At 46.7% G+C, this 26490-nt stretch overlaps 1 protein-coding gene across 3 annotated transcripts in view; it reads left to right on the plus strand.

The window, feature by feature from the left end:
* The window catches only part of P4HA2 (prolyl 4-hydroxylase subunit alpha 2), a 263726-nt gene that overhangs the window by 95316 nt on the left and 141920 nt on the right, over positions 1–26490 (plus strand). For all 3 annotated transcript variants that reach the window (XM_063928183.1, XM_063928184.1, XM_063928182.1), the window contains exon 2: positions 17780–17890. In XM_063928183.1, the coding sequence (XP_063784253.1) occupies positions 17809–17890 (82 nt within the window). In that variant the 5' untranslated portion in view covers positions 17780–17808. The remainder of the gene's footprint in view (positions 1–17779; positions 17891–26490) is intronic.

Here is a 26490-nt window from a genome sequence, read left to right on the forward strand (position 1 = left end):
GACCAAAAGAACACGGCATCCATGTCTGAATAAGGCCCCTAATACAATTTTGATAGACAAACAGTGGGCCTAATTCAGATATGGTTGTTCTTGCGATAGCTGTTATCTTTTGCCATATACAATTGAGATTACATGCTAATATGGGCAGATGCTGACCTGAGCATAGGGACGCCCACAGCCACAGCTGTCGCATCATTTCCGGCTGATGGTGTAAATTTGTTGCAGAGTCGCCTCTGTAGACACGCAGGCTGAGCTACTATCCAGGCACGCAGAGAGCTCTACGGTAGCAAGTAGATTGCAACTGCTAATTTCTGCACGCCCAGAAAGCGCTGTCTTAACGGCCATGATACGCCTGCGTCTGATTTGTATTTGTGGAAACTCCCAAAACTTCAATAAATAGAGCCACATAAAAAACTTTTTTTTCTACATAAAAAAAGAAGCAGTGATCTTGGTGATAAAGGATTTGTTTGTACTGAGATAGGAGGGATGAATTATGTTGCTTTTACACCAAAATCCTGGGTCTGACCCAGGATTTGGAACACGGTTCCAAGCCGAGTCAGACCCGGAACTCCCCCTTTTACACCGCAGTCTCGATCCGGGAACCTGGAAGCTGCTGTGCTTCCTCTAACCTCCGGTGCTGCCAGGCACCCGATACAGCGCTGCGGTGTGCATAGACAGCGTGCGCCGTGAACCCCAGCACCCGACTGACCCCCAGACACTGCGGTTTTGGAGGTCTGCCATGCTGTAAATGGGTACCAGGTCAGATGCCCCGACTTACCCATTTACACCGCCTCCTACCCCGTGTCTAACCCTGCGCACAAGCAGGGTTGGATTCCTGGAAAAATGGACTCTGGGTTTTTGAGAAGGACCCTTTTACACCTCCTGCTATCCTGGGATTTTGCCCACTCCCGTGCAAAATCCTGGGATATTTCAAGCGGTATTAAAGGGTTATTAGTAGTTTAGCATGTGGCACATAGTGGTCCAGTCAGATCTTGATGCAGCCACGCGTACACATGTAGCAGCCGCATCCAGGGGGTCTGCGCATTGACCACGTGACCGCATCTGCAGCCGCTCCAATAAAAGAAATGGCGCCAGACCGTCTGCCAGCGCAGGCTGGGGTCAACCTTAAATTGATGCATCTGCAATTAAATTGCGGCTGCCTCGCTGGGTGGCGCCACACACATGCTGGACGGCGTTGCCCTGAGTAGATGGACACAGGTTTGCTGCGGGAAGCAATATTTCAATTCATCTTTAAATAACCCCCTTAGTCCTAGTTGTAGCTCATATAAAGAGTGTAAGTCCTGGTATTTTAACAGCTGTTCATAGCCCTTGCAAACAAGCGGAATGCAGTTACATGGTGGCTTCCTTTGCTTGACAGCTTAATACAATGTAAATATTTGTTTGTAAATGTTGAGTACTCCATTGTGGTGGTTACCTCTGGTGTTTCTTTTAATCTGCAGAAAACAAGCGATAACCCTTTCACACATACGCTGTGGTAAATACACAGCTCTGGGACCCGCTGTCACACTACGACTTGGACCCAGGAAATTCCCAGTTCGAATGCGTTCACACTGAACCAGGGTCTGCCCTGGAATTTTGTGTACTTCTAAAGGGGAAGCTCCAGTGAGTAGGAAGCTGCGTCTGCTCATTGTTATGTGCTGCGGCTGCCCCACTGTGTCTCCTGTTGCGGCTGCCCGACTGGTGCTGCTAGAACACGATCTCCTGCTGCGACTGCCTCACTGGTGCTGCTGTTGACTCACTGTATATCCTGCTGCATCTACCAACTAACTGATGCTGTGGATGGCACACTTACTGGGATATTGAATTTGGCCCGAAGAGACATTGGGAGTAAAAACCCCCAATGTTTCTTCGGGTGCTGCGGTCGGGCTATTTGATTAGCTTGGCCGATAAAATGTACTGTTACACCCGTAAACACACAAGTTCAGTGAGAATGGGTGCTGTTATCGGGGATCTGCTTCGCCTGCCGGAGGCATGCGCCAGCTTACCGGGTCTAATTAGATAGTCCCCGGCGACGACACTTATCACCTGACTTGCTGTCGGGGTAATTGAATATTGACCTGTGTCTCTTGCTGTGCTGCCCTACTGGTGTTGCTGCTGTCACCTGCTGCGGGTGCCACACTGTGTCCTGCTGTGTCTCGTGTTGTGTGCACTCCCCTGTCATGTGGGCCGGTGCTTGCAGTTGATGTCACCTGCAGCTGCACCAAATAGCCAATCAAACACTTTTGTTATCATCGGGTCTAAAACCCAAGTAACGTCCTTTCACACTACAAGACTTGGGTCGCTCTAGGGAAAAACCTGGTATCGGGCAGGTTTGTGGACCTGGGGCAAACCCAACTTGGGTAGGGCCTGTTCACACATAGCCAAGACCTAGGTCGAGCTGCAAACCATGCCAAAAATCCTGGTATTTAATGTATGTGTGAAAGGGGGTATAATACTGCATAATACATTTTGACTTTTATAGCATGCTCAATATTTGTGGGGTTTTTTTTTTTGTTTTGTTTGTTCTTTGTTTTAAATTCCACTATTGATCAAATGAATTAGCAAATTAATGGAATCTTGTCTAGGATTAGTTTTCACCACAATATAACGTTACACTGGCAATTTGTCCACTGCAGGAACTTTATACCGTAAAATCCTAACTGAATTCTGTTTGAAACATTGTGTTTTGGTGAAATGTTCATCTTAGCTTTTATCACTAGAATGGAACTAAAAATATACCATAAACCTAGGTGGACATAAACTAGGAGGCGCAACGTTTGTCTCTTTAAAGTCTTATACGAGCAGTAGCTTGATCATGTTATGGTGAGGTGCTGGCGTAACGGCTACATACTGTATTCCTATTACTATACATACTGTAACTATAAATACAGGATTGTGCTGTATCCTCTGGACACACATTAGGCCCATGTAACAACAATTATTACACTGAAATGCAGCAGTTTTATTCTGTAGCCGATAGGCTGGTACAAAGCAGGTGACGGGCTAACATTTGCATTATTAACGGAACTTGTATGAACCTAGCGATAACCCCGTGTGATCACATAACGGAGTTGGAGCTATTGCTTGCTGTGCTGTGTTACATGTTGTATTGCTCTGGGGTTTTCCTTTGGCTTGGTTATTAAACAGCGCGGTCAGTGTGCAATTCCATACGCAGAGGTATCTTCTCACGTTATACTTAGTTCAGAGGAGGACTGGTGAGCCACTGATTCCTTGACCGTGGCTTGTCATTTCTTAAATTCAAATGCCTAATAAATTTCTCAAAGCAACACATGAGGGGGGTGGTATGTTATGTCGATAAGCATCATGTTGACCGCTACAATGTCAACATTCATGTCTACATAGATGCTATGCTGATATGAGAGAATATCGACTATATGTCCCTGGTGGTGCACTGGTTACTTACCTGGTCCCAGCGGCTGTGTTGTCTGTCTTCTGGGTCCTGGCGGCCAGGTGCCCAGCACTCCCAGCGGTGACCTTGACCGAGGTGGTTCAGGGGAGTTTCCTCCCCTTATCCCTAATCTCTTAACTCTCCTTGCAGCCTTACCCTATCCTCAGTTCTGCAGCCTAACCTTAACCCTCCCGGCGGTCCCTAACCATCATCATTTTAAGAGTGGTGCTTGTCGACACATTGACCCATGGTGACATTATGAATGTCAACATGCTCATTGTCGACCATGTGACTGGATACCACACAAGATCTTTCTGAGATCACATGGATATCTGTGCATGGGCAACTCTGCTTATCTCTAAGGCTGGGTACACACTACACAATGTGTACCCAGCGCGATGTCATCAGTGACGGGACCCGGCGACGGGGTCAGCATCTGCAAGTGTATACGATATATCGTCTAGTGTGTATACACCTTAATTCCCTTACAATCCCATGGCCTGCCCTCAGCCAACTTAGCCTACATGCAAGCGGCCTGTTACCACACATTACACCCCAGCTACAAGTGGAGATGTGTCATTGCTTATGACTCGCAATGACCTGTAGTTGATCATATTTGCGTACACTTGTTTATGGACCATGCATAGTGCTAATAGATCCATCTGATTTGCGCCCCAACGTGTTCCACTTACTGTACATGTTTATTGGTAACTGTTGCTTATATGAGAGCCATAAGTGAGTCATGTGACCAGCAGCCACTGTACAGTAGAGAGACCTGCTGGAACACACAGAATGCATAGTTATATTTCCAGAAACATCCAATGTACTTTAACAGTGATATTAAAATTCCGTTTGGTAGAATGCCTCTGAAATCGTTCTTCAAATAACCTTTTGCTTTTCTTTTTGTAAGTCCTAGTGTGTTAGTGGGGCTGCAGGGAAAGTGTGAGGGAATTGGGGGTTGGTAACTCTTAGCCAAAGAATGTTTCTGTGTTCTACTTGAACTTTCACTTCCTGAAAAATCAAATAAGCCATCTCCTGTCGCTGCTGAGAAGCCAGACAAGGTAACAGTGTGTTCCTGTATATCTGCCATATACATTGAGTGTTCGGTTCATGTTCATAGATTACAGCCGCATACAAGTTTATTGTGCTAACAAATGTCAAATATTAAACTAGTCATTACATTGTATCCTATGAAGAAAACGTCTGTAACTTAAGATAGTTCACATGGTAACGTTTCAATTGCGTGCAGATCTGTATAACATGGATGACCATTCCGTCAGACCCCTTTTATTTATTGCTTACTAGAACATTCAGATACTGGCGTGAGTCAGTGAGCCAAGTACTACTTAGAGATGCATTCATTGCGAATGAGATCACTGGGTCCAGTCAACCCTGTGTTTCATTTAAGACTCACGGGAAAGCCATAGAAGCAAAAGTTAGTTCAAAACGTAAAAAGTTTTGTTACCACAAACTCGGGAAAAAAATATTTCTGCAGAGCAGGGTACACTGTGATTCCAAAGGGAATTACATCGGGGTGTAGAGTCGGATCTTGATCCAAAGCACCAACAGGCTAAAAGCTTTGAATTTTCCAAGGATGCATAGTGCCGCCTCCTCTATATCCCCGCCTCTAGGCACTGGAGCTCAGTTTTGTAAGTTCAGTGAAGGCAGCTAACAGGGAGGGCTGCGCTAACCAGCCATGAAAAGAGCTTTTTGAAGAAAGAAGACTTCAAGGGCTGCAGCACAGGCACTTAAAAGTGCTATATGTCAGTCTGACATAGCGTGCTGCGGCTCCCTCACCTCCCCCAGCGGCGATGTATACTCCCGCGCCCTGGTTGCCGGGTACTTACAGCGGAGGGCTTCGGTCTACATCAGGCACACATTCGCCACTGCTCTCCTGGATCGCGTGGCCGCATCTATAGGGAGGAGGTAAGAGGGACCCCCAGACAGGACCCGCTGAAATTGCGATCCGGCGCTGTCTTTAGGAGACAAACCGCGCTCGCTGGAGTGGACACTGTGGCCGTACAGGGACCCCACTAGACCACCAGGGCAAGGGGCACAGGTCGGATTTATTAAAATCCGTTTCAAATAGGCCCCGCAGTACCCAGTGTTGAAGTCCAGCAAGGGGACAGGGCTCTGACCTGTAGCCCCTCCTCCAGCCCCAGGCGCCATTTACGGCAAATGTTCCCACCCTGGAGCTGCATCTCTCTCTCTCTCTCTCAATTCTGGGACTGCTGGGCAGTCTCTCCTCTGTAAAGCCGCCTGCATCATCAGCGCTGCGCATTTACAGGACACTTAAGTATTCTACATGTCATTTAGACAGTGTTAGTTAAGAAAGTGCATAACTTCAGGGTTATTTAGTACAAGTACCCTGTGATATACAGCCAGTCTTTACTGTTCATTGTTATATCTGTATATGTATACATAGCTTTATTTAGTAGTCCAGTTACTTAGTGGGTAATTCCAAGTTGATCGCAGCAGGACATTTTTTAGCAGTTGGGCAAAACCATGTGCACTGCAGGGGGGTAGATATAACATGTGCAGAGAGAGAGAGATTTGGGTGTGGTGAGTTCAATCTGCAATCTAAATTGCAGTGTAAAAATAAAGCAGCCAGTATTTACCCTGCACAGAAACAAAATAACCCACCCAAATCTAACTCTCTCTGCAAATGTTATATCTGCCTCCCCTGCAGTGCACATGGTTTTGCCCAACTGCTAAAAAATTTCCTGCTGCGATCCACTTGGAATTACCCCCTTAGTACTGATAGTCCAGTGCAGTTTTATTGTTTGTAATAATTTCTACATTGTATATGTGACTGTGTGTGCTAATAGCTGCTGTGTGGTCTATATCCGTGTACCTCACACATATTGCTACCCCTATATTCTGTACACCGAAGGGGGCTAAGTGCATCAGGGTTCTCATATGATATAGTGTCTCACAGGATATACTACTTTGGTATTTTTCTCTGTGTGTTTCAGTCACCATATAACTCTTAGATTCTCTGTTTGTGAAAACCTGCTTCAGAGCACTCTTGACCTTAGACTGGTGTGACGGTTCAACTTTCAGCAGGACAACGACCCTAAGCACACAGCCAAGATATCAAAAGGAGTGGCTTCAGGACAACTCTGTGAATGTCCTTGAGTGGCCCAGCCACAGCCCAGACTTGAATCCAATTGAACATCTCTGGAGAGATCCAGCATACCGGCGCCGGGAGCCCGACCGCCGGCTTACCGACAGTGTGGCGAGCGCAAATGAGCCCCTTGCGGGCTTGCTGCGCTCGCCGCGCTACGTGCGCCAAACTATTTTATTCTCCCTCCAGGGGGGTCGTAGACCCCCACGAGGGAGAATAAGTGTCGGTATGCCGGCTGTCGGGATTCCGGCGCCGGTATACTGTGCGCCGGGATCCCGACAGCCGGCATACTGAAGACCACCCCATCCAACCTGATGGAGCTTGAGAGGTGCTGCAAAGAGGAATGGGTGAAACTGCCCAAAGATAGGTGTGCCAAGCTTATGGCATCATATTCAAAAAGACTTGAGGCTGTAATTGCTGCCAAAGGTGCATCAACAAAGTATTGAGCAAAGGCTGTGAATACTTATGTACGTATGATTTTTTTTTTTTTTTTTTTTATTCTTAATAAAGTTGCAAAAATCTCAAAAAAACTTTCACATTGTCATTATTGGGTATTGTGTGTAGAATGTTGAGGGAAAGAATGAATTTATTCCATTCTGGAATAAGGCTGTAACATAACAAAATGTGGAAAAAGTGAAGTGCTGTGAATACTTTCCGGATACTGTGTGTGTGTGTGTGTGTGTGTGTGTGTGTGTGTGTGTGTGTGTGTGTGTGTGTGTGTGTGTATATGTGTATGTATATATGTGTGTGTGTGTATGTATGTATGTGTATATATATATATATATATATATATATATATATATATATATTATAATATAATATAATATTATATTTCCTTTTTTTAAACAAATCGGGTGCCAAAATCAGGCAATGGCTAGTATAAAGGTGTATTCAGTATTATTGTATGGGCAGTGATGTTTTCACGTAGATCCTGTTCATAGTAAAATAATATAAGTTAATATAATATGATATTCTTTTAAATAAAATATGATACAGTCATCTTTTCTTGGTCAGTTTTATCCCAATTTATTGCTAGAAATTTAAATCTCTGCAAAAAAAAAAAAAAAAGTATAATTGTGTTAATTTGTTACTAAAACTGTAATATAACCTCCGTGAAAAGGGGTGAGAGGAGTAGGGCACACGGCGCATTGTATTCCCACAACCATATTATAAACTAGGGACAAATCCCAGTTATTTTCTTACATTTAAGGCTAGAACTTGATCAGCTAGTCCGTTAAGTACAGGCATCTGCAGATATTGGATATGGAGAAGATATACATTATTTAAGTCTTTGAAATGCAATCTTCCAAAGGGCTGCCCATTACCCATAATCTCCTATAATTAGTCGGGGACCTGTGTCTGTATTAACATCTTAGCAGGCATCTTATAAGAGCGTAAAGTGCCGTATTCACGGGCCGATTTGGGGAGAGATGTGTGCTGAACGGTTCGCTCAGCACATATCTCTCCCCCCGCTCAGCACAGAGCGATGTGTGCTGAGCGTGCGGGGGCGCTCATTTCACCCAGAGAGTGAAGTGAGCGACCTGCTAGATTGGCCTGCATGCAGGCCAATCTAGCACCAGCGATAGCGATGCGCGGGCCTGTGAGGGGTACACACGGAGTGATTGCTGCTTAAAATCTAAGCAATCTAGTCAGATTGCTTAGATTCTAAGCAGCGATCGCTCTGTGAGTGCCCCCCTTTACAAGCTTTAACAAACAAATATGATAACAAATCAGAAAGGAGCTGGATGCCACAGTGAGGGCTCGAGGGCCACATGCAACCCCAAGGCTACCTGTTGGCCATCTCTGAATTAAGGTTTACAATATCTCCTTTAGGTTAGGTGCTAACTTGGATTCCAGAGACAGACTCTTGGAATCTGTCCTGCACAGGATGTAGTCAAAAGATCGACAATAACAGTGTCAACAGTTACAATGTTGACGTTAAAACTATTGACAGGCAACATGTTTATATTCTCATAATGTCATCATTAGGGTTACGCTTCGGACAGGAGGGTTAGTTTTGTCTTGCGAAGGAGGTTAGGGTTAGGACATGTGTGTTGGTCACTAGGGTGAGGTTAGGGGTAGGGGTTACAGTTGGCAGTCAGGTAGTTACCGGAATGCCAAAGATTTGGAGGCCTAACCCAGAAGGTTTTTTTTGTTTGTTTTTTTGGTAGTCTCCCTCTCCCCTGGGAGATTGGGTGGATCTCCATCCTCCCGTCCGTTGCCTAGTGAAGTGGACATTATGGGGAGATAATACTGGGAATTGTGGCTCTGGATCGAGAGGTTGGGGCTAAATGAAGAGGGTCACATCATTTTAGCCCCCCTCCCCCTCCTTTTGGATCTCTGATTTGCTGGCCTAGTACCTTGAGAGCCTGGCCTGCCCCAGCCAACTGTATATCCTATCTGGGCTTCTCCTGGCAAGGAGAAAAAAAAATGTAGGTAAGTATGATACCACCGTAAATCTGGCTGGACGTGTGTAGACAGAAGTTACTTTTTTACATAAGGATGGAGGAGACATTTATCTACTATTCATATTCCCCTTTACTTGATTAAATGAAGCTGGTGTTGCCTTTTAAAAATAATTGCTCTTTTAAATCCTGCGGCAAAATCGCCCAAAAATCGTCACTTTTGCCATATTGGGACCTATTACATTTGACCCACAGTACACAAGTCATTTACAGTTTTTCTTTTCTACTAGTTGGCCTGATGGTGACCGCTACACAGTAAAAAGGAGGGAGTGGGATTCTAATATCAGAAAGGTGGAAGTGTGTTCCCTTACTACATTCGTACATGGTGTAACTAGCTAGCTGAGTGTACAGAGTCGGGGTTAAGTTCAGTTTATCTTACAAATGTTTAAGAAGGAAAAGATGCATATAAGTTGCTGGCCAGACTCCCATCAGTCCTCAGCTGTGTAGGATTTATTTGTTCTGACAAGTTATTGTGAAGCCTGACAGAAAGAGAATGTGTCACCCTGAGGCAAGGGAATTTCCATGAATCATCGCTTCTTTGTGTAACCCACTGTAAATAGAGCTAATAAATAATCCTTTGCATAGCTTAATAATGGGGAAACTATCTTTACAAATAATTTGAAGAGCAAGTAAGGACACTTCCGAGTAATATATATGACATAAGTAAAGTGTTTACCATTGGCTTCTTGGATGTATTCTGTTTCATTCTGTAAGGCTGGGTACACACTAGGCGATATGAAACATGAACTATATCGTTGAACGATTCCCCTTGAACTTCCTGGAGTCCTGGACAAACGATATAGTGCATTCACACTGAGCGATTTTTACAAACAGCCAACAGTAGTCGTCAGGAGGTGTCCAATATTACCAAATTGTTGGGTTTCAGCCTAATTTAATATGTCATTCGTAGCGTACACACTGGTCGATACGCACCTTTTTGTTAACGATATAGTTGAAATTGACCTGCATGTACAGACGACACCCCACCGGCTGCCGATCTCAGCTCCCCCCGCCGCCATCCAGCTTACCTCCGCCGCCGTCCAGCTCACCGCCGGCCGCCATTACTCCCCCCGCTGGCCGACGCCATCTGCAGCCGCTGCTGTCAGCGCACCCGGTGACAGCGGCAGGACAGGACCCCGGGTACGGGCAAATCCGACAGTCGGATTTGGCCGTCCATTGAATAGGGGTTGTCGGATCCATTCCGACAAATGCACAAAACTTTTTTGTAGTGCTCGGCTGCACATGCGATCGCACGCTTGCAAAGCAAAAATACACCCCTCTGTGGGCAGCGACTATCTGCTCGTAGCAGTACAAAAAATAGCAAGCTATCAACTCGGAATGACCCCCTTAGTTGGATTATTCTGTGCGTTCCTCTCCTGTGCAAGATGGTATCCGGTCTCTAGGTCGACCACACTTAGGTCGACATGCATTAGGTCAGCCACTATTAGTGGTCGACCTAGACACTGTCGACCTAAGTGTGGTTGACCCTATGATCCACACCCGTGCAAGATCCCATTCTGTAACACAAACGTGTCATTTGTTACTGCAGTTACCCATGTTGTACCAGCCATAAGCAGCATAGAAAAAAACAAGCTACAGTACATTTAGAATGTGAATTCAAATAAACTTTCTCTGACGTCCTAAGTGGATGCTGGGACTCCGTAAGGACCATGGGGAATAGCGGCTCCGCAGGAGACTGGGCACAACTAAAATAAAGCTTTAGACTACTGGTGTGCACTGGCTCCTCCCACTATGACCCTCCTCCAGACCTCAGTTAGAATCTTGTGCCCGGCTGAGCTGGATGCACACTAGGGGCTCTCCTGAGCTCCTAGAAATAAAGTATATTTAGGTTTTTTATTTTACAGTGAGATCTGCTGGCAACAGACTCACTGCAGCGAGGGACTAAGGGGAGAAGAAGCGAACCTACCTGACTGGAGGTAGCTTGGGCTTCTTAGGCTACTGGACACCATTAGCTCCAGAGGGATCGAACACAGGACCCGACCTCGATCGTTCGGTCCCGGAGCCGCGCCGCCGGCCCCCTTACAGAGCCAGAAGCAAGAAGTGTTCCGGAAAATCGGCGGCAGAAGACTTCTGTCTTCAACAAGGTAGCGCACAGCACTGCAGCTGTGCGCCATTGCTCCTCATGCACACCTCACACTCCGGTCACTGATGGGTGCAGGGCGCTGGGGGGGGGGGGGGGGGGGGGGGGTGCCCTGAGGGCAATATAATACACCTTGGCTGGCAAATCTACACCATATATAGTCAGGAAGGCTATATAGGTGTAAAAATACCCCTGCCAGAATTCCAGAAAAAGCGGGAGAAGTCCGCCGGAAAAAGGGCGGGGCTATCTCCCTCAGCACACTGGCGCCATTTTCCCCTCACAGCTCCGCTGGAAGGACGCTCCCTGGCTCTCCCCTGCAGTGTCAAACTACATAAGGGTAAAAAAGAGAGGGGGGGCACTAAATTTAGGCACAGTATATATAATATAAGCAGCTATAAGGGAAAAAACACTCATTTATAGTGGGATCCCTGTGTTATATAGCGCTCTGGTGTGTGCTGGCATACTCTCTCTCTGTCTCCCCAAAGGGCTTTGTGGGGTCCTGTCCTCTGTCAGAGCATTCCCTGTGTGTATGCGGTGTGTCGGTACGGCTGTGTCGACATGTTTGATGAGGAGGCTTATGTGGAGGCGGAGCAGATGCCTATAAATGTGATGTCACCCCCTGCGGGGCCGACACCTGAGTGGATGGTTATGTGGAAGGAACTACGTGACAGTGTCGACTCCTTACATAAAAGGTTTGACGACATACCAAATATGGGACAGCCGGCTTCTCAGCCTGTGCCTGCCCAGGCGTCTCAAAAGCCATCAGGGGCTCTAAAACGCCCGCTACCTCAGATGGCAGACACAGATGTCGACACGGATACTGACTCCAGTGTCGACGACGATGAGACTAATGTAACTTCCAATAGAGCCACACGTTACATGATTGAGGCAATGAAAAATGTGTTGCACATTTCTGATGTTACCCCCGGTACCACAAAAAAGGGTATTATGTTTGGAGAGAAAAAACTACCAGTAGTTTTTCCTCCATCTGAGGAATTAAATGAAGTGTGTGAAGAAGCGTGGGCTTCCCCCGATAAGAAACTAGTAATTTCTAAAAGGTTACTAATGACGTACCCTTTCCCGCCAGAGGATAGGTCACGTTGGGAAACATCCCCTAGGGTGGATAAAGCGCTCACACGCTTGTCAAAGAAGGTGGCACTACCGTCTCCGGATACGGCCGCCCTAAAGGAACCTGCTGATAGAAAGCAGGAGGCTATCCTGAAGTCTGTATATACACACACAGGTATTATACTGAGACCAGCTATTGCTTCAGCATGGATGTGTAGTGCTGCAGCTGCGTGGTCAGATTCCCTGTCGGAAAATATTGATACCCTAGACAGGGACACTATATTGCTAACCATAGAGCATATTAAAGACGCAGTCTTATACATGAGAGATGCACAGAGGGATATTTGCCGGCTGGCATCTAAAATAAGTGCAATGTCCATTTCTGCCAGGAGAGGGTTATGGACTCGGCAGTGGACAGGTGATGCAGACTCAAAAAGGCACATGGAAGTTTTGCCTTTTAAAGGTGAGGAGTTGTTCGGGGACGGTCTCTCGGACCTAGTTTCCACAGCAACTGCTGGGAAGTCTGCATTTTTACCCCATGTTCCCTCACAGCCAAAGAAAGCACCGTATTATAAGGTACAGTCCTTTCTGCCCCATAAGGGCAAGCGGGTTAAAGGCGCGTCCTTTCTGCCCAGAGGCAGAGGTAGAGGGAAAAAGCTGCAGCATACAGCCAGTTCCCAGGAGCAAAAGTCCTCCGCCGCTTCCTCTAAGTCTACCGCATGACGCTGGGGCTCCACAGGCGGAGCCAGGTACGGTGGGGGCCCGTCTCAAAAATTTCAGCAATCAGTGGGCTCGCTCACGGGTGGATCCCTGGATCTTTCAAGTAGTATCTCAGGGGTACAAGCTGGAATTCGAGACGTCTCCCCCCCGCCGTTTCCTCAAATCTGCCTTGCCAACAACTCCCTCAGGCAGGGAGGCAGTGATAGAGGCAATTCACAAGCTGTATTCCCAGCAGGTGATAGTAAAGGTGCCCCTACTTCAACAAGGACGGGGTTACTATTCCACAATGTTTGTGGTACCGAAACCGGACGGTTCGGTGAGACCCATTTTAAATTTGAAATCCTTGAACACATATATAAAAAAAATTCAAGTTCAAGATGGAATCGCTCAGGGCGGTTATTGCAAGCCTGGACGAGGGAGATTACATGGTATCACTGGACATCAAGGATGCTTACCTGCATGTCCCCATTTACCATCCTCACCAGGAGTACCTCAGATTTGTGGTACAGGATTGTCATTACCAATTCCAGACGTTGCCGTTCGGTCTCTCCACGGCTCCGAGGGTCTTTACCAAGGTAATGGCCGAAATGATGATACTCCTTCGAAAGAAGGGAGTTTTAATTATCCCGTACTTGGACGATCTCCTGATAAAGGCGAGGTCCAGGGAGCAGTTGTTGGTCGGGGTAGCATTATCTCGGGAGGTGCTACAACAGCACGGCTGGATTCTTAATGTTCCAAAGTCACAGCTGGTCCCTACAACACGTCTACTGTTCCTGGGGATGGTTCTGGACACAGAACAGAAAAAAGTGTTTCTCCCGGAGGAGAAGGCCAAGGAGCTGTCATCTCTAGTCAGAGGCCTCCTAAAACCAAAACAAGTGTCGGTGCATCACTGCACGCGGATCCTGGGAAAGATGGTAGCTTCCTACGAAGCAATTCCATTCGGCAGGTTCCATGCAAGAACCTTTCAGTGGGACCTGTTGGACAAGTGGTCCGGATCGCATATTCAGATGCATCGGTTGATAACCCTGTCTCCAAGGACCAGGGTGTCTCTGCTGTGGTGGCTGCAGAGTGCTCATCTTCAAGAGGGCCGCAGGTTCGGCATACAGGACTGGGTCCTGGTGACCACGGATGCCAGCCTTCGAGGCTGGGGGGCAGTCACACAGGGAAGAAACTTCCAAGGACTATGGTCAAGTCAGGAGACTTCCCTACACATAAATATTCTGGAACTGAGGGCCATTTACAATGCCCTAAGTCAGGCAAAACCCCTGCTTCAAAACCAGCCGGTACTGATCCAGTCAGACAACATCACGGCGGTCGCCCATGTAAACCGACAGGGCGGCACGAGAAGCAGGACGGCGATGGCAGAAGCCACAAGGATTCTCCGATGGGCGGAAAATCACGTGTTAGCACTGTCAGCAGTGTTCATTCCCGGAGTGGACAACTGGGAAGCAGACTTCCTCAGCAGGCACGACCTCCACCCGGGAGAGTGGGGACTTCATCCAGAAGTCTTCCAACTGATTGTAAACCGTTGGGAAAGGCCACAGGTGGACATGATGGCGTCCCGCCTAAACAAAAAGCTAGAAAGATATTGCGCCAGGTCAAGGGACCCGCAGGCGATAGCTGTGGACGCTCTAGTGACACCGTGGGTGTACCGGTCGGTTTATGTGTTCCCTCCTCTTCCTCTCATACCAAAGGTACTGAGGAAAATAAGGAGAAAAGGAGTAAGAACTATACTCATTGTTCCGGATTGGCCAAGAAGAGCTTGGTACCCGGAACTTCAAGAAATGATCTCAGAGGACCCATGGCCTCTGCCGCTCAGACAGGACCTGCTGCAGCAGGGGCCCTGTCTGTTCCAAGACTTACCGCGGCTGCGTTTGACGGCATGGCGGTTGAACGCAGGATCCTGAAGGAAAAAGGCATTCCGGAGGAAGTCATTCCTACGCTGATTAAAGCTAGGAAAGAAGTAACCACAAACCATTATCACCGCATATGGCGAAAATATGTTGCGTGGTGTGAGGCCAGGAAGGCCCCAATGGAGGAATTTCAGCTGGGCCGTTTCCTGCACTTCCTACAGTCAGGGGTGACTATGGGCCTAAAATTGGGTTCCATTAAGGTCCAGATTTCGGCTCTATCGATTTTCTTCCAGAGAGAACTGGCTTCACTACCTGAAGTTCAAACTTTTGTTAAGGGAGTGCTGCATATTCAGCCCCCTTTTGTGCCTCCAGTGGCACCTTGGGATCTCAACGTGGTGTTGGATTTCCTAAAGTCACATTGGTTTGAGCCACTTAAAACCGTGGAATTGAAGTATCTCACGTGGAAAGTGGTCATGTTGGCCTTGGCTTCGGCCAGGCGTGTTTCAGAATTGGCGGCTTTGTCATGTAAAAGCCCTTATCTGATTTTCCATATGGATAGGGCAGAATTGAGGACTCGTCCCCAATTTCTCCCTAAGGTGGTATCAGCCTTTCATCTGAACCAACCTATCGTGGTGCCTGCGGCTACTAAAGACTTGGAGGCTTCCAAGTTGTTGGACGTAGTCGGGGCCCTGAAAATGTATGTTTCCAGGACAGCTGGAGTCCGAAAGACTGACTCGCTATTTATCCTGTATGCGCCCAACAAGTTGGGTGCACCTGCTTCAAAGCAGACTATTGCTCGCTGGATCTGTAGTACGATTCAGCTTGCACATTCTGCGGCTGGACTGCCGCATCCTAAATCAGTGAAAGCCCATTCCACGAGGAAGGTGGGCTCTTCTTGGGCGGCTTCCCGAGGGGTCTCGGCTCTACAACTTTGCCGAGCAGCTACTTGGTCGGGGTCAAACACCTTTGCTAAATTCTACAAGTTTGACACCCTGGCTGAGGAGGACCTAGAGTTTGCCCATTCGGTGCTGCAGAGTCATCCGCACTCTCCCGCCCGTTTGGGAGCTTTGGTATAATCCCCATGGTCCTTACGGAGTCCCAGCATCCACTTAGGACGTCAGAGAAAATAAGAATTTACTCACCGGTAATTCTATTTCTCGTAGACCGTAGTGGATGCTGGGCGCCCATCCCAAGTGCGGATTGTCTGCAATACTTGTATATAGTTATTGTTTAACTAAAGGGTTATTGTTGAGCCATCTGTTGAGAGGCTCAGTTGTTATCACACTGTTAACTGGGTATTGTATCACGAGTTGTACGGTGTGATTGGTGTGGCTGGTAAATACGATATATCATTCCGATGCCGATCGTACGTACACATCGCATAGTGTGTATCCCAGATATTTAGTTCATTCAAGTGTCCCATTGGATGTGCTGCACGTTCAATGGAATGAACATGCAGCATGCGACAATACATTGCGCTGTCTTACATCTGTTCATTTAGTGTGTATGGCGATGCGCTGTATCGTATCACATCACCGCATTGCTGGTTTACACTATCATATAGAGTGTATCCAGCTTTAGTCATCTTCTGGGATTATATTCTATTTATATGCTTGTAGTATCCAATACCACCGTATGCTGCATTTGAAGTCTCTATGATGAAGTTATTGGGATCAGCTGTATATTAGGTACTTGGTATGCAGGAAGGTATTTTATATTCTTGTCTGGGTTTTGTTTAAGACCTTGGCTGCATGTGCTATATATTGAGGATTTCATTAGTAATTTCTATGTCTTCGGGATGAACATTGGAAGCCCGGCATTGAATGGTTGCTGGACTTCTAACATCAAATCTTGTGATGTGATTGCTACTAGTCACCGCATCAGAACTATCGATGGTTATACTGTGCTATACTATAAGCAGTCTAAGCTTCATGCATGGGCATAAAAACCTCAGCTGATTTCAAGCACTCAGCCATCGAAATTGGGATGGGCATCAGAAACAGCATCCACTAATCGATGAAAAAAGTACTCTCAAAGGATTGGGAACATCGATGTTTGATAACCATCGGTTTCTGGTGTCCATCCCTACTGCAGCAAAATTTTAAAGAGCGTCCATGTCTTAACTCTATCACTAACGATTTGATACCCATTAAGCCTTTCTTAGCTCCAATTCCCCCTCTCTAGATAAGTCTGACTTCTGTGTCATAGCTCCCAATATAATGAACACATTGTATTACAATACACATTCGTTTTAATACTTTCAAATAATGTATAGTGCTGCCTCTTGAGCGTCTGTGAGTACTTAGAACTGCGGTTGCTATGTGAACATTGCTTCAGTTTTTGTAAAGGTCATGACTTCTGCCTTATGTTATACAAGGTGAATCCCAGTGGGATCCGGACTATTGGTTGACAGTCATTAGGTCAACTCCCATCTGTTCGACGTGGACAGAAGGTCAACCTATGAATGGTCGTCACTGGAAAAGGGTGACAGGTTAATATGGTTGACATGATGAGGGTCGACAATTTTTTTTTTCTTGTTTTTGTACTTTTTCCTGCCTTGACTGTCCATGTCAGAAATCATACCCTTTAATAACCTTGTGGCAAGACATTGTGCCCGAAGTGTGGCGAGCAAAGCGTTTCAACGATTGGTGGTCAAAGATGCCAAAACTATCCACACGAACACCAAATATGCAAAAAGAATTTTAAAAAAGTGTGTCGATCATTGTCATGTCGAGCTTTCGACCTTGTCAACCTTTGACATTGTTGACCTGTCATATATTGACCTTGTGTCTGTCGACAATATGGGGTCGACCTAATGACTACAGACCTAATACATGTAGATCTTCTATACCACACCCATCCCAATAAGGCAGTACAGCTTCCAAGCAGCACTAGATCCATCAGTACAGGGGCCTGTACACCAGACACTGCATACATGGAAAATGTAATTTGCTGTTGATAAAATATTATTACAACATTGTAGCAAGAATAATTTTTAACTGCTTTCATTGTAACTCCTTTTCTGTTTTCTCCTAGATTCAGGTGCTCTCCAATCATATGTGAGGATGAAGTTCTTTGGCATCTCACTGCTTCTCGCCAACCTCTGGTACCAATGGCATGTTCAAGCAGAGTTTTTCACATCTATAGGTATGGCATTATTTACATATATACATACTTGCAGCAGAGTCACCTGGTCATAGGAAGTTCACCAGCAGTCTACGCAAAACTGAGACCAGCTTCTTGTTGGCTTAGTTAATGTTAAAGATGCAGGTGATGTGTTCATTAAGAACCAGTACATCCTTACGTTGGAGATACTGGGTGTCATTCTGAGTTGATCGCTAGCTGACGTTCGCAGCGTATCGATTAGGCTAAAAATCGGCATTTCATGCGTATGGGCCGTAGTACGCACGCGCAAAGTACTTTCACACAAAACTATGCTATTCTACACAAGGGCGAGTGACGTTTTTCAGTTGCTCTGCTGATCGGTGAGTGATTGACAGGAAGTGGGTGTTTCTGGGTGGTAACTGAGCGTTTTCCGGGAGTGTGCTAAAAAACGCAGGCGTAACAGGTGAAAACGCAGGCGTGCCTGGGGAAACGGGGGAGTGGCTGGCCGAACGCAGGGTGTGTTTGTGACGTCAACGCAGGAACTAAACTGACTGAAGTGATCGTAAGGTAGGAGTAGGTCTGGAGCTACTCAGAAACGGAATGAATTTCTTTCTGAGCAGTTCTGCTAATCTTTCGTTCGCACTTATGCTAAGCTAAGATACACTCTCAGAGGGCGGCGGCTTAGCGTGTGCACTGCTGCTTAAAGCAGCTAGCGAGCAATCAACTCGGAATGAGGGCCACTGAGTATTCATCATGTAGAGTCATTGATGTGACTGTTTCCAAGCATTAGGACTGCTTTCTAGTTCAGCCCACAAACTGGATGTCTTTACTGTGTTGGGGTGACTGGTCCATTAGTAATGGTCTACACATCACAATGGTTGGAAGGTCCGTTCTATGCTGAATTGTTGTCGCTGCCTCTTCTTCGTTATATGTGGGAAGAATAAATACTGCAGAAGTTCATAAGCGGTTATTAAACACTGTCCAATTGACCTTGTGTGAGCTAAGCATATATGCCTAAAATATATATAATTATGTTGTTTGAGGGCTCAGCTGGTAACCCAATATGGGTGTACAAGACAAAAAGTATGGAAAATAGTAGCTATTGTTAGAAGCATCAAAATTACAACCCAAATATAATGCTGACACAGTACAGTGTACACAGCTGCCTTTAGGTGCAAAATAGGCACATAATACAGTGCACGTAACAAAATGACAGAAATGTATCATGGAACTACTGTAGGCGTTTAGGAAAGTAAAGCTGCAATTAGCACAAGCTGCAGTGTTACCGCATAAGGCCACCTCCTCCAGGTTCTTCCACTCATGTGGTTTTTCCAACTTACAACAATAATTTAGGATGGAGCTAGAATGCGGAAAAGAAAATTACCATAGACCAAATGTTTAATTGAAAACAGCTTAAAAATACCAAACGGATACCGTGACAAACTAGCACAGCATAGACAGTGCTAATGGAGCACAGAATATTCAGGGCTGCTGCACACTAGACATTGCTAATAGTGTGATCACTCCTGCCTGCTGCTCAGTATGTCTCTGCAGGCCAATGATAGGCCGCCTGATACACATCAGAGGGCGAGGGCCACCAATCATATTAATCAGCACAGTCTCCTGGTGAGTCCTATGTCTATGTCACACTGAAAGAGTTTACTTTCCAGACTTAAAAAATAAGATTTTACTCACCGGTAAATCTATTTCTCGTAGTCCGTAGTGGATGCTGGGGACTCCGTAAGGACCATGGGGAATAGACGGGCTCCGCAGGAGACTGGGCACTCTTAAGAAAGATTTAGTACTACTGGTGTGCACTGGCTCCTCCCTCTATGCCCCTCCTCCAGATCTCAGTTAAGGAAACTGTGCCCGGAAGAGCTGACTTTATAAGGAAAGGATTTTGGAATCCAGGGTAAGACTCATACCAGCCACACCAATCACACCGTATAACTTGTGATAAACTTACCCAGTCAACAGTATAAACAACAACAGAGCATCAACAATGGATGCCCACATAACATAACCCTTTATTAAGCAATAACTATGTACACGTATTGCAGAAAGTCCGCACTTGGGACGGGCGCCCAGCATCCACTACGGACTATGAGAAATAGATTTACCGGTGAGTAAAATCTTATTTTCTTTAACGTCCTAGTGGATGCTGGGGACTCCGTAAGGACCATGGGGATTATACTAGAGATGAGCGGGTTCGGTTCCTCGGAATCCGAACCCCCCCGAACTTCAGCCTTTTTACACGGGTCCGAGGCAGACTCGGATCTTCCCGCTGTCGGATTCTCGCGAGGCTCGTATTCTATCGCGAGACTCGGATTCTATATAAGGAGCCGCGCGTCGCCGCCATTTTCACACGTGCATTGAGATTGATAGGGAGAGGACGTGGCTGGCGTCCTCTCCGTTTATAGTTACTGTTAGTAGTTAGTTGATCTGATTGCTGCTTAGCTTATTGTGGGGAGGATTGGGGAGAGCTGTTAGGAGGAGTACAGTCAGTGCAGAGTTTTGCTAGTTTTTTTTAATCCGTTCTCTGCCTGAAAAAAACGCTCCATACCATATCTGTGCTCAGCTTCAGTGTGCTGCATGATATATCTATGTATATCTGACTGTGCTGAGTGCTCACTGCTCACACAGCTGAATTGTGGGGGAGACTGGGGTGCAGTTATAGCAGGAGTACAGTGCACACTTTTGCTGCCATTGTGACTGACCAGTGACCACCAGTATATTGTCTGCCTGAAAAAGATAAACACTCCTGTGGTGTTTTTTTTTTTTTTATTCTATAAACGCATTCTGCTGACAGTGTCCAGCAGGTCCGTCATTCATTATATTATATAAATATTTACCTGCAGTAGTGTTATATTTTTTTTGTTCATCTCTATCATCTTTATCATCTCTATATTAGCAGACGCAGTACGGTAGTCCACGGCTGTGGCTACCTCTGTGTCGTCAGTGCTCGTCCATAATTGTATACCTACCTGTGGTGGGGGTTTTTTTTCTATCTTCTTCATACTAGTAGTTTAGGAGTCTGCTGACAGTGTCCAGCAGGTCCATCATTATATTATATATATACCTGCAGTAGTGATATATATATATTTTTTATATCATTATCATCTCTATACTAGCAGACGCAGTACGGTAGTCCACGGCTGTAGCTACCTCTGTGTCGTCAGTGCTCGTCCATAATTGTATACCTACCTGTGGTGGGGTTTTTTTTTCTATCTTCTTCATACTAGTAGTTTAGGAGTCTGCTGACAGTGTCCAGCAGGTCCGTCATTATATTATATATATACCTGCAGTAGTGATATATATTTTTTTTATATCATTATCATCTCTATACTAGCAGACGCAGTACGGTAGTCAACGGCTGTAGCTACCTCTGTGTCGTCAGTGCTCGTCCATAATTGTATACCTACCTGTGGTGGGTTTTTTTTTTCTATCTTCTTCATACTAGTAGTTTAGGAGTCTGCTGACAGTGTCCAGCAGGTCCGTCATTATATTATATATATACCTGCAGTAGTGATATATATATATTTTTTATATCATTATCATCTCTATACTAGCAGACGCAGTACGGTAGTCCACGGCTGTAGCTACCTCTGTGTCGTCAGTCACAGTGGCAGGTGGGGAGTTTGACTGGGGCGGTACACCTGTCAAACCGTAACGCAGGTGTCCTAAGGCGAGCTCAGGGAGGACAGAAACCTCCCGTGGAGCAGAAGGGCAAAAGTATACTAGTATCCATCCATCTCCATTGTTTACCTGAGGTGCCTTTTAGTTGTGCCTATTAAAATATGGAGAACAAAAATGTTGAGGTTCCAAAAATAGGGAAAGATCAAGATCCACTTCCACCTCGTGCTGAAGCTGCTGCCACTAGTCATGGCCGAGACGATGAAATTCCATCAACGTCGTCTGCCAAGGCCGATGCCCAATGTCATAGTACAGAGCATGTAAAATCCAAAACACAAAAGATCAGTAAAAAAAGGACTCAAAAATATAAATTCAAATCATCGGAGGATAAGCGTAAACTTGCCAATATGCCATTTACCACACGGAGTGGCAAGGAACGGCTGAGGCCCTGGCCTATGTTCATGGCTAGTGGTTCAGCTTCACATGAGGATGGAAGCACTCAGCCTCTCGCTAGAAAAATGAAAAGACTTAAGCTGGCAAAAGCACAGCAAAGAACTGTGCGTTCTTCGAAATCACAAATCCACAAGGAGAGTCCAATTGTGTCGGTTGCGATGCCTGACCTTCCCAACACTGGACGTGAAGAGCATGCGCCTTCCACCATTTGCACGCCCCCTGCAAGTGCTGGAAGGAGCACCCGCAGTCCAGTTCCTGATAGTCAGATTGAAGATATCAGTGTTGAAGTACACCAGGATGAGGAGGATATGGGTGTTGCTGGCGCTGGGGAGGAAATTGACAAGGAGGATTCTGATGGTGAGGTGGTTTGTTTAAGTCAGGCACCCGGGGAGACACCTGTTGTCCGTGGGAGGAATATGGCCATTGACATGCCTGGTGAAAATACCAAAAAAATCAGCTCTTCGGTGTGGAAGTATTTCAACAGAAATGCGGACAACATTTGTCAAGCCGTGTGTTGCCTTTGTCAAGCTGTAATAAGTAGGGGTAAGGACGTTAACCACCTCGGAACATCCTCCCTTATACGTCACCTGCAGCGCATTCATCATAAGTCAGTGACAAGTTCAAAAACTTTGGGCGACAGCGGAAGCAGTCCACTGACCAGTAAATCCCTTCCTCTTGTAACCAAGCTCACGCAAACCACCCCACCAACTCCCTCAGTGTCAATTTCCTCCTTCCCCAGGAATGCCAATAGTCCTGCAGGCCATGTCACTGGCAATTCTGACGAGTCCTCTCCTGCCTGGGATTCCTCCGATGCATCCTTGCGTGTAACGCCTACTGCTGCTGGCGCTGCTGTTGTTGCTGCTGGGAGTCGATGGTCATCCCAGAGGGGAAGTCGTAAGACGACTTTTACTACTTCCACCAAGCAATTGACTGTCCAACAGTCCTTTGCGAGGAAGATGAAATATCACAGCAGTCATCCTGCTGCAAAGCGGATAACTGAGGCCTTGGCATCCTGGGCGGTGAGAAACGTGGTTCCGGTATCCATCATTACTGCAGAGCCAACTATAGACTTGATTGAGGTACTGTGTCCCCGGTACCAAATACCATCTAGGTTCCATTTCTCTAGGCAGGCGATACCGAAAATGTACACAGACCTCAGAAAAAGACTCACCAGTGTCCCAAAAAATGCAGTTGTACCCAATGTCCACTTAACCACGGACATGTGGACAAGTGGAGCAGGGCAGACTCAGGACTATATGACTGTGACAGCCCACTGGGTAGATGTATTGACTCCCGCCGCAAGAACAGCAGCGGCGGCACCAGTAGCAGCATCTCGCAAACGCCAACTCTTTCCTAGGCAGGCTACGCTTTGTATCACCGCTTTCCAGAATACGCACACAGCTAAAAACCTCTTACGGCAACTGAGGAAGATCATCGCAGAATGGCTTACCCCAATTGGACTCTCCTGTGGATTTGTGGCATCGGACAACGCTAGCAATATTGTGTGTGCATTAAATATGGGCAAATTCCAGCACGTCCCATGTTTTGCACATACCTTGAATTTGGTGGTGCAGAATTATTTAAAAAACGAGAGGGGCGTGCAAGAGATGCTGTCGATGGCCAGAAGAATTGCGGGACACTTTCGGCGTACAGGCACCACGTACAGAAGACTGGAGCAACACCAAAAACGCCTGAACCTGCCCTGCCATCATCTGAAGCAAGAAGTGGTAACGAGGTGGAATTCAACCCTCTATATGCTTCAGAGGTTGGAGGAGCAGCAAAAGGCCATTCAAGCCTATACAACTGAGCACGATATAGGAGGTGGAATGCACCTGTCTCAAGCGCAGTGGAGAATGATTTCAACGTTGTGCAAGGTTCTGCAACCTTTTGAACTTGCCACACGTGAAGTCAGTTCAGACACTGCCAGCCTGAGTCAGGTCATTCCCCTCATCAGGCTTTTGCAGAAGAAGCTGGAGACATTGAAGGAGGAGCTAACACAGAGCGATTCCGCTAGGCATGTGGGACTTGTGGATGGAGCCCTTAATTCGCTTAACAAGGATTCACGGGTGGTCAATCTGTTGAAATCAGAGCACTACATTTTGGCCACCGTGCTCGATCCTAGATTTAAAACCTACCTTGGATCTCTCTTTCCGGCAGACACAAGTCAAAGAACTGCTGGTGAGAAAATTGTCAAGTCAAGCGGAACGCGACCTGTCAACATCTCCTCCTTCACATTCTCCCGCAACTGGGGGTGCGAGGAAAAGGCTCAGAATTCCGAGCCCACCCGCTGGCGGTGGTGCAGGGCAGTCTGGAGCGACTGCTGATGCTGACATCTGGTCCGGACTGAAGGACCTGCCAACGATTACGGACATGTCGTCTACTGTCACTGCATATGATTCTCTCCCCATTGAAAGAATGGTGGAGTATTATATGAGTGACCGCATCCAAGTAGGCACGTCAGACAGTCCGTACGTATACTGGCAGGAAAAAGAGGCAATTTGGAGGCCCTTGCACAAACTGGCTTTATTCTACCTAAGTTGCCCTCCCACAAGTGTGTACTCCGAAAGAGTGTTTAGTGCCGCCGCTCACCTTGTCAGCAATCGGCGTACGAGGTTACTTCCAGAAAATGTGGAGAAGATGATGTTCATTAAAATGAATTATAATCAATTCCTCCATGGAGACATTCACCAGCAGCAATTGCCTCCACAAAGTACACAGGGAGCTGTGATGGTGGATTCCAGTGGGGACGAATTGATAATCTGTGAGGAGGGGGATGTACACGGTGATGAATCGGAGGATGATGATGAGGTGGACATCTTGCCTCTGTAGAGCCAGTTTGTGCAAGGAGAGATTAATTGCTTCTTTTTTGGTGGGGGTCCAAACCAACCCGTCATTTCAGTCACAGTCGTGTGGCAGACCCTGTCACTGAAATGATGGGTTGGTTAAAGTGTGCATGTCCTGTTTATACAACATAAGGGTGGGTGGGAGGGCCCAAGGACAATTCCATCTTGCACCTCTTTTTTCTTTCATTTTTCTTTGCGTCATGTGCTGTTTGGGGAGTGTTTTTTGGAAGGGCCATCCTGCGTGACACTGCAGTGCCACTCCTAGATGGGCCAGGTGTTTGTGTCGGCCACTTGGGTCGCTGAGCTTAGTCACACAGCTACCTCATTGCGCCTCTTTTTTTCTTTGCGTCATGTGCTGTTTGGGGAGTGTTTTTTGGAAGGGCCATCCTGCGTGACACTGCAGTGCCACTCCTAGATGGGCCAGGTGTTTGTGTCGGCCACTAGGGTCGCTTAGCTTACTCACACAGCTACCTCATTGCGCCTCTTTTTTTCTTTGCGTCATGTGCTGTTTGGGGAGTGTTTTTTGGAAGGGCCATCCTGCGTGACACTGCAGTGCCACTCCTAGATGGGCCAGGTGTTTGTGTCGGCCACTTGGGTCGCTGAGCTTAGTCATCCAGCGACCTCGGTGCAAATTTTAGGACTAAAAATAATATTGTGAGGTGTGAGGTGTTCAGAATAGACTGAAAATGAGTGGAAATTATGGTTATTGAGGTTAATAATACTTTGGGATCAAAATGACCCCCAAATTCTATGATTTAAGCTGTTTTTTAGGGTTTTTTGAAAAAAAACACCCGAATCCAAAACACACCCGAATCCGACAAAAAAAATTCGGTGAGGTTTTGCCAAAACGCGTTCGAACCCAAAACACGGCCACGGAACCGAACCCAAAACCAAAACACAAAACCCGAAAAATTTCCGGTGCACATCTCTAGATTATACCAATGCTCCCAAACGGGCGGGAGAGTGCGGATGACTCTGCAGCACCGAATGGGCAAACACAAGGTCCTCCTCAGCCAGGGTATCAAACTTGTAGAACTTAGCAAATGTGTTTGAACCCGACCAAGTAGCTGCTCGGCAAAGCTTTAATGCCGAGACCCCTCGGGCAGCCGCCCAAGAAGAGCCCACTTTCCTTGTGGAATGGGCTTTCACTGATTTTGGATGCGGCAATCCAGCCGCAGAATGAGCCTGCTGAATCGTGCTACAGATCCAGCGAGCAATGGTTTGCTTTGAAGCAGGAGCACCCAGCTTGTTGGATGCATACAGGATAAACAGCGAGTCAGTCTTCCTGACTCCAGCCGTCCTGGCTACATAGATCTTCAAAGCCCTGACTGCATCAAACAACTTGGAATCCTCCAAGTCACGAGTAGCCGCAGGCACCACAATAGGTTGGTTCAAATGAAAAGATGACACCACCTTCGGCAGAAATTGCGGACGAGTCCGTAATTCTGCCCTGTCCATATGGGAAACCAGATAGGGGCTTTTACATGACAAAGCCGCCAATTCTGACACACGCCTAGCCGAAGCTAAGGCCAATAGCATGACCACCTTCCACGTGAGATACTTTAGCTCCACGGTCTTAAGTGGCTCATACCAGTGGGATTTCAGGAAACCCAACACCACGTTGAGATCCCAAGGTGCCACTAGTGGCACAAAGGGGGGCTGAATATGCAGCACTCCCTTAACAAACGTCTGAACTTCAGGAAGAGAAGCCAG

The sequence above is a fragment of the Pseudophryne corroboree genome, chromosome 6 (genome assembly GCF_028390025.1).
Source record: "Pseudophryne corroboree isolate aPseCor3 chromosome 6, aPseCor3.hap2, whole genome shotgun sequence".
In the NCBI taxonomy this organism is placed as follows: Eukaryota; Metazoa; Chordata; class Amphibia; order Anura; family Myobatrachidae; genus Pseudophryne; species Pseudophryne corroboree.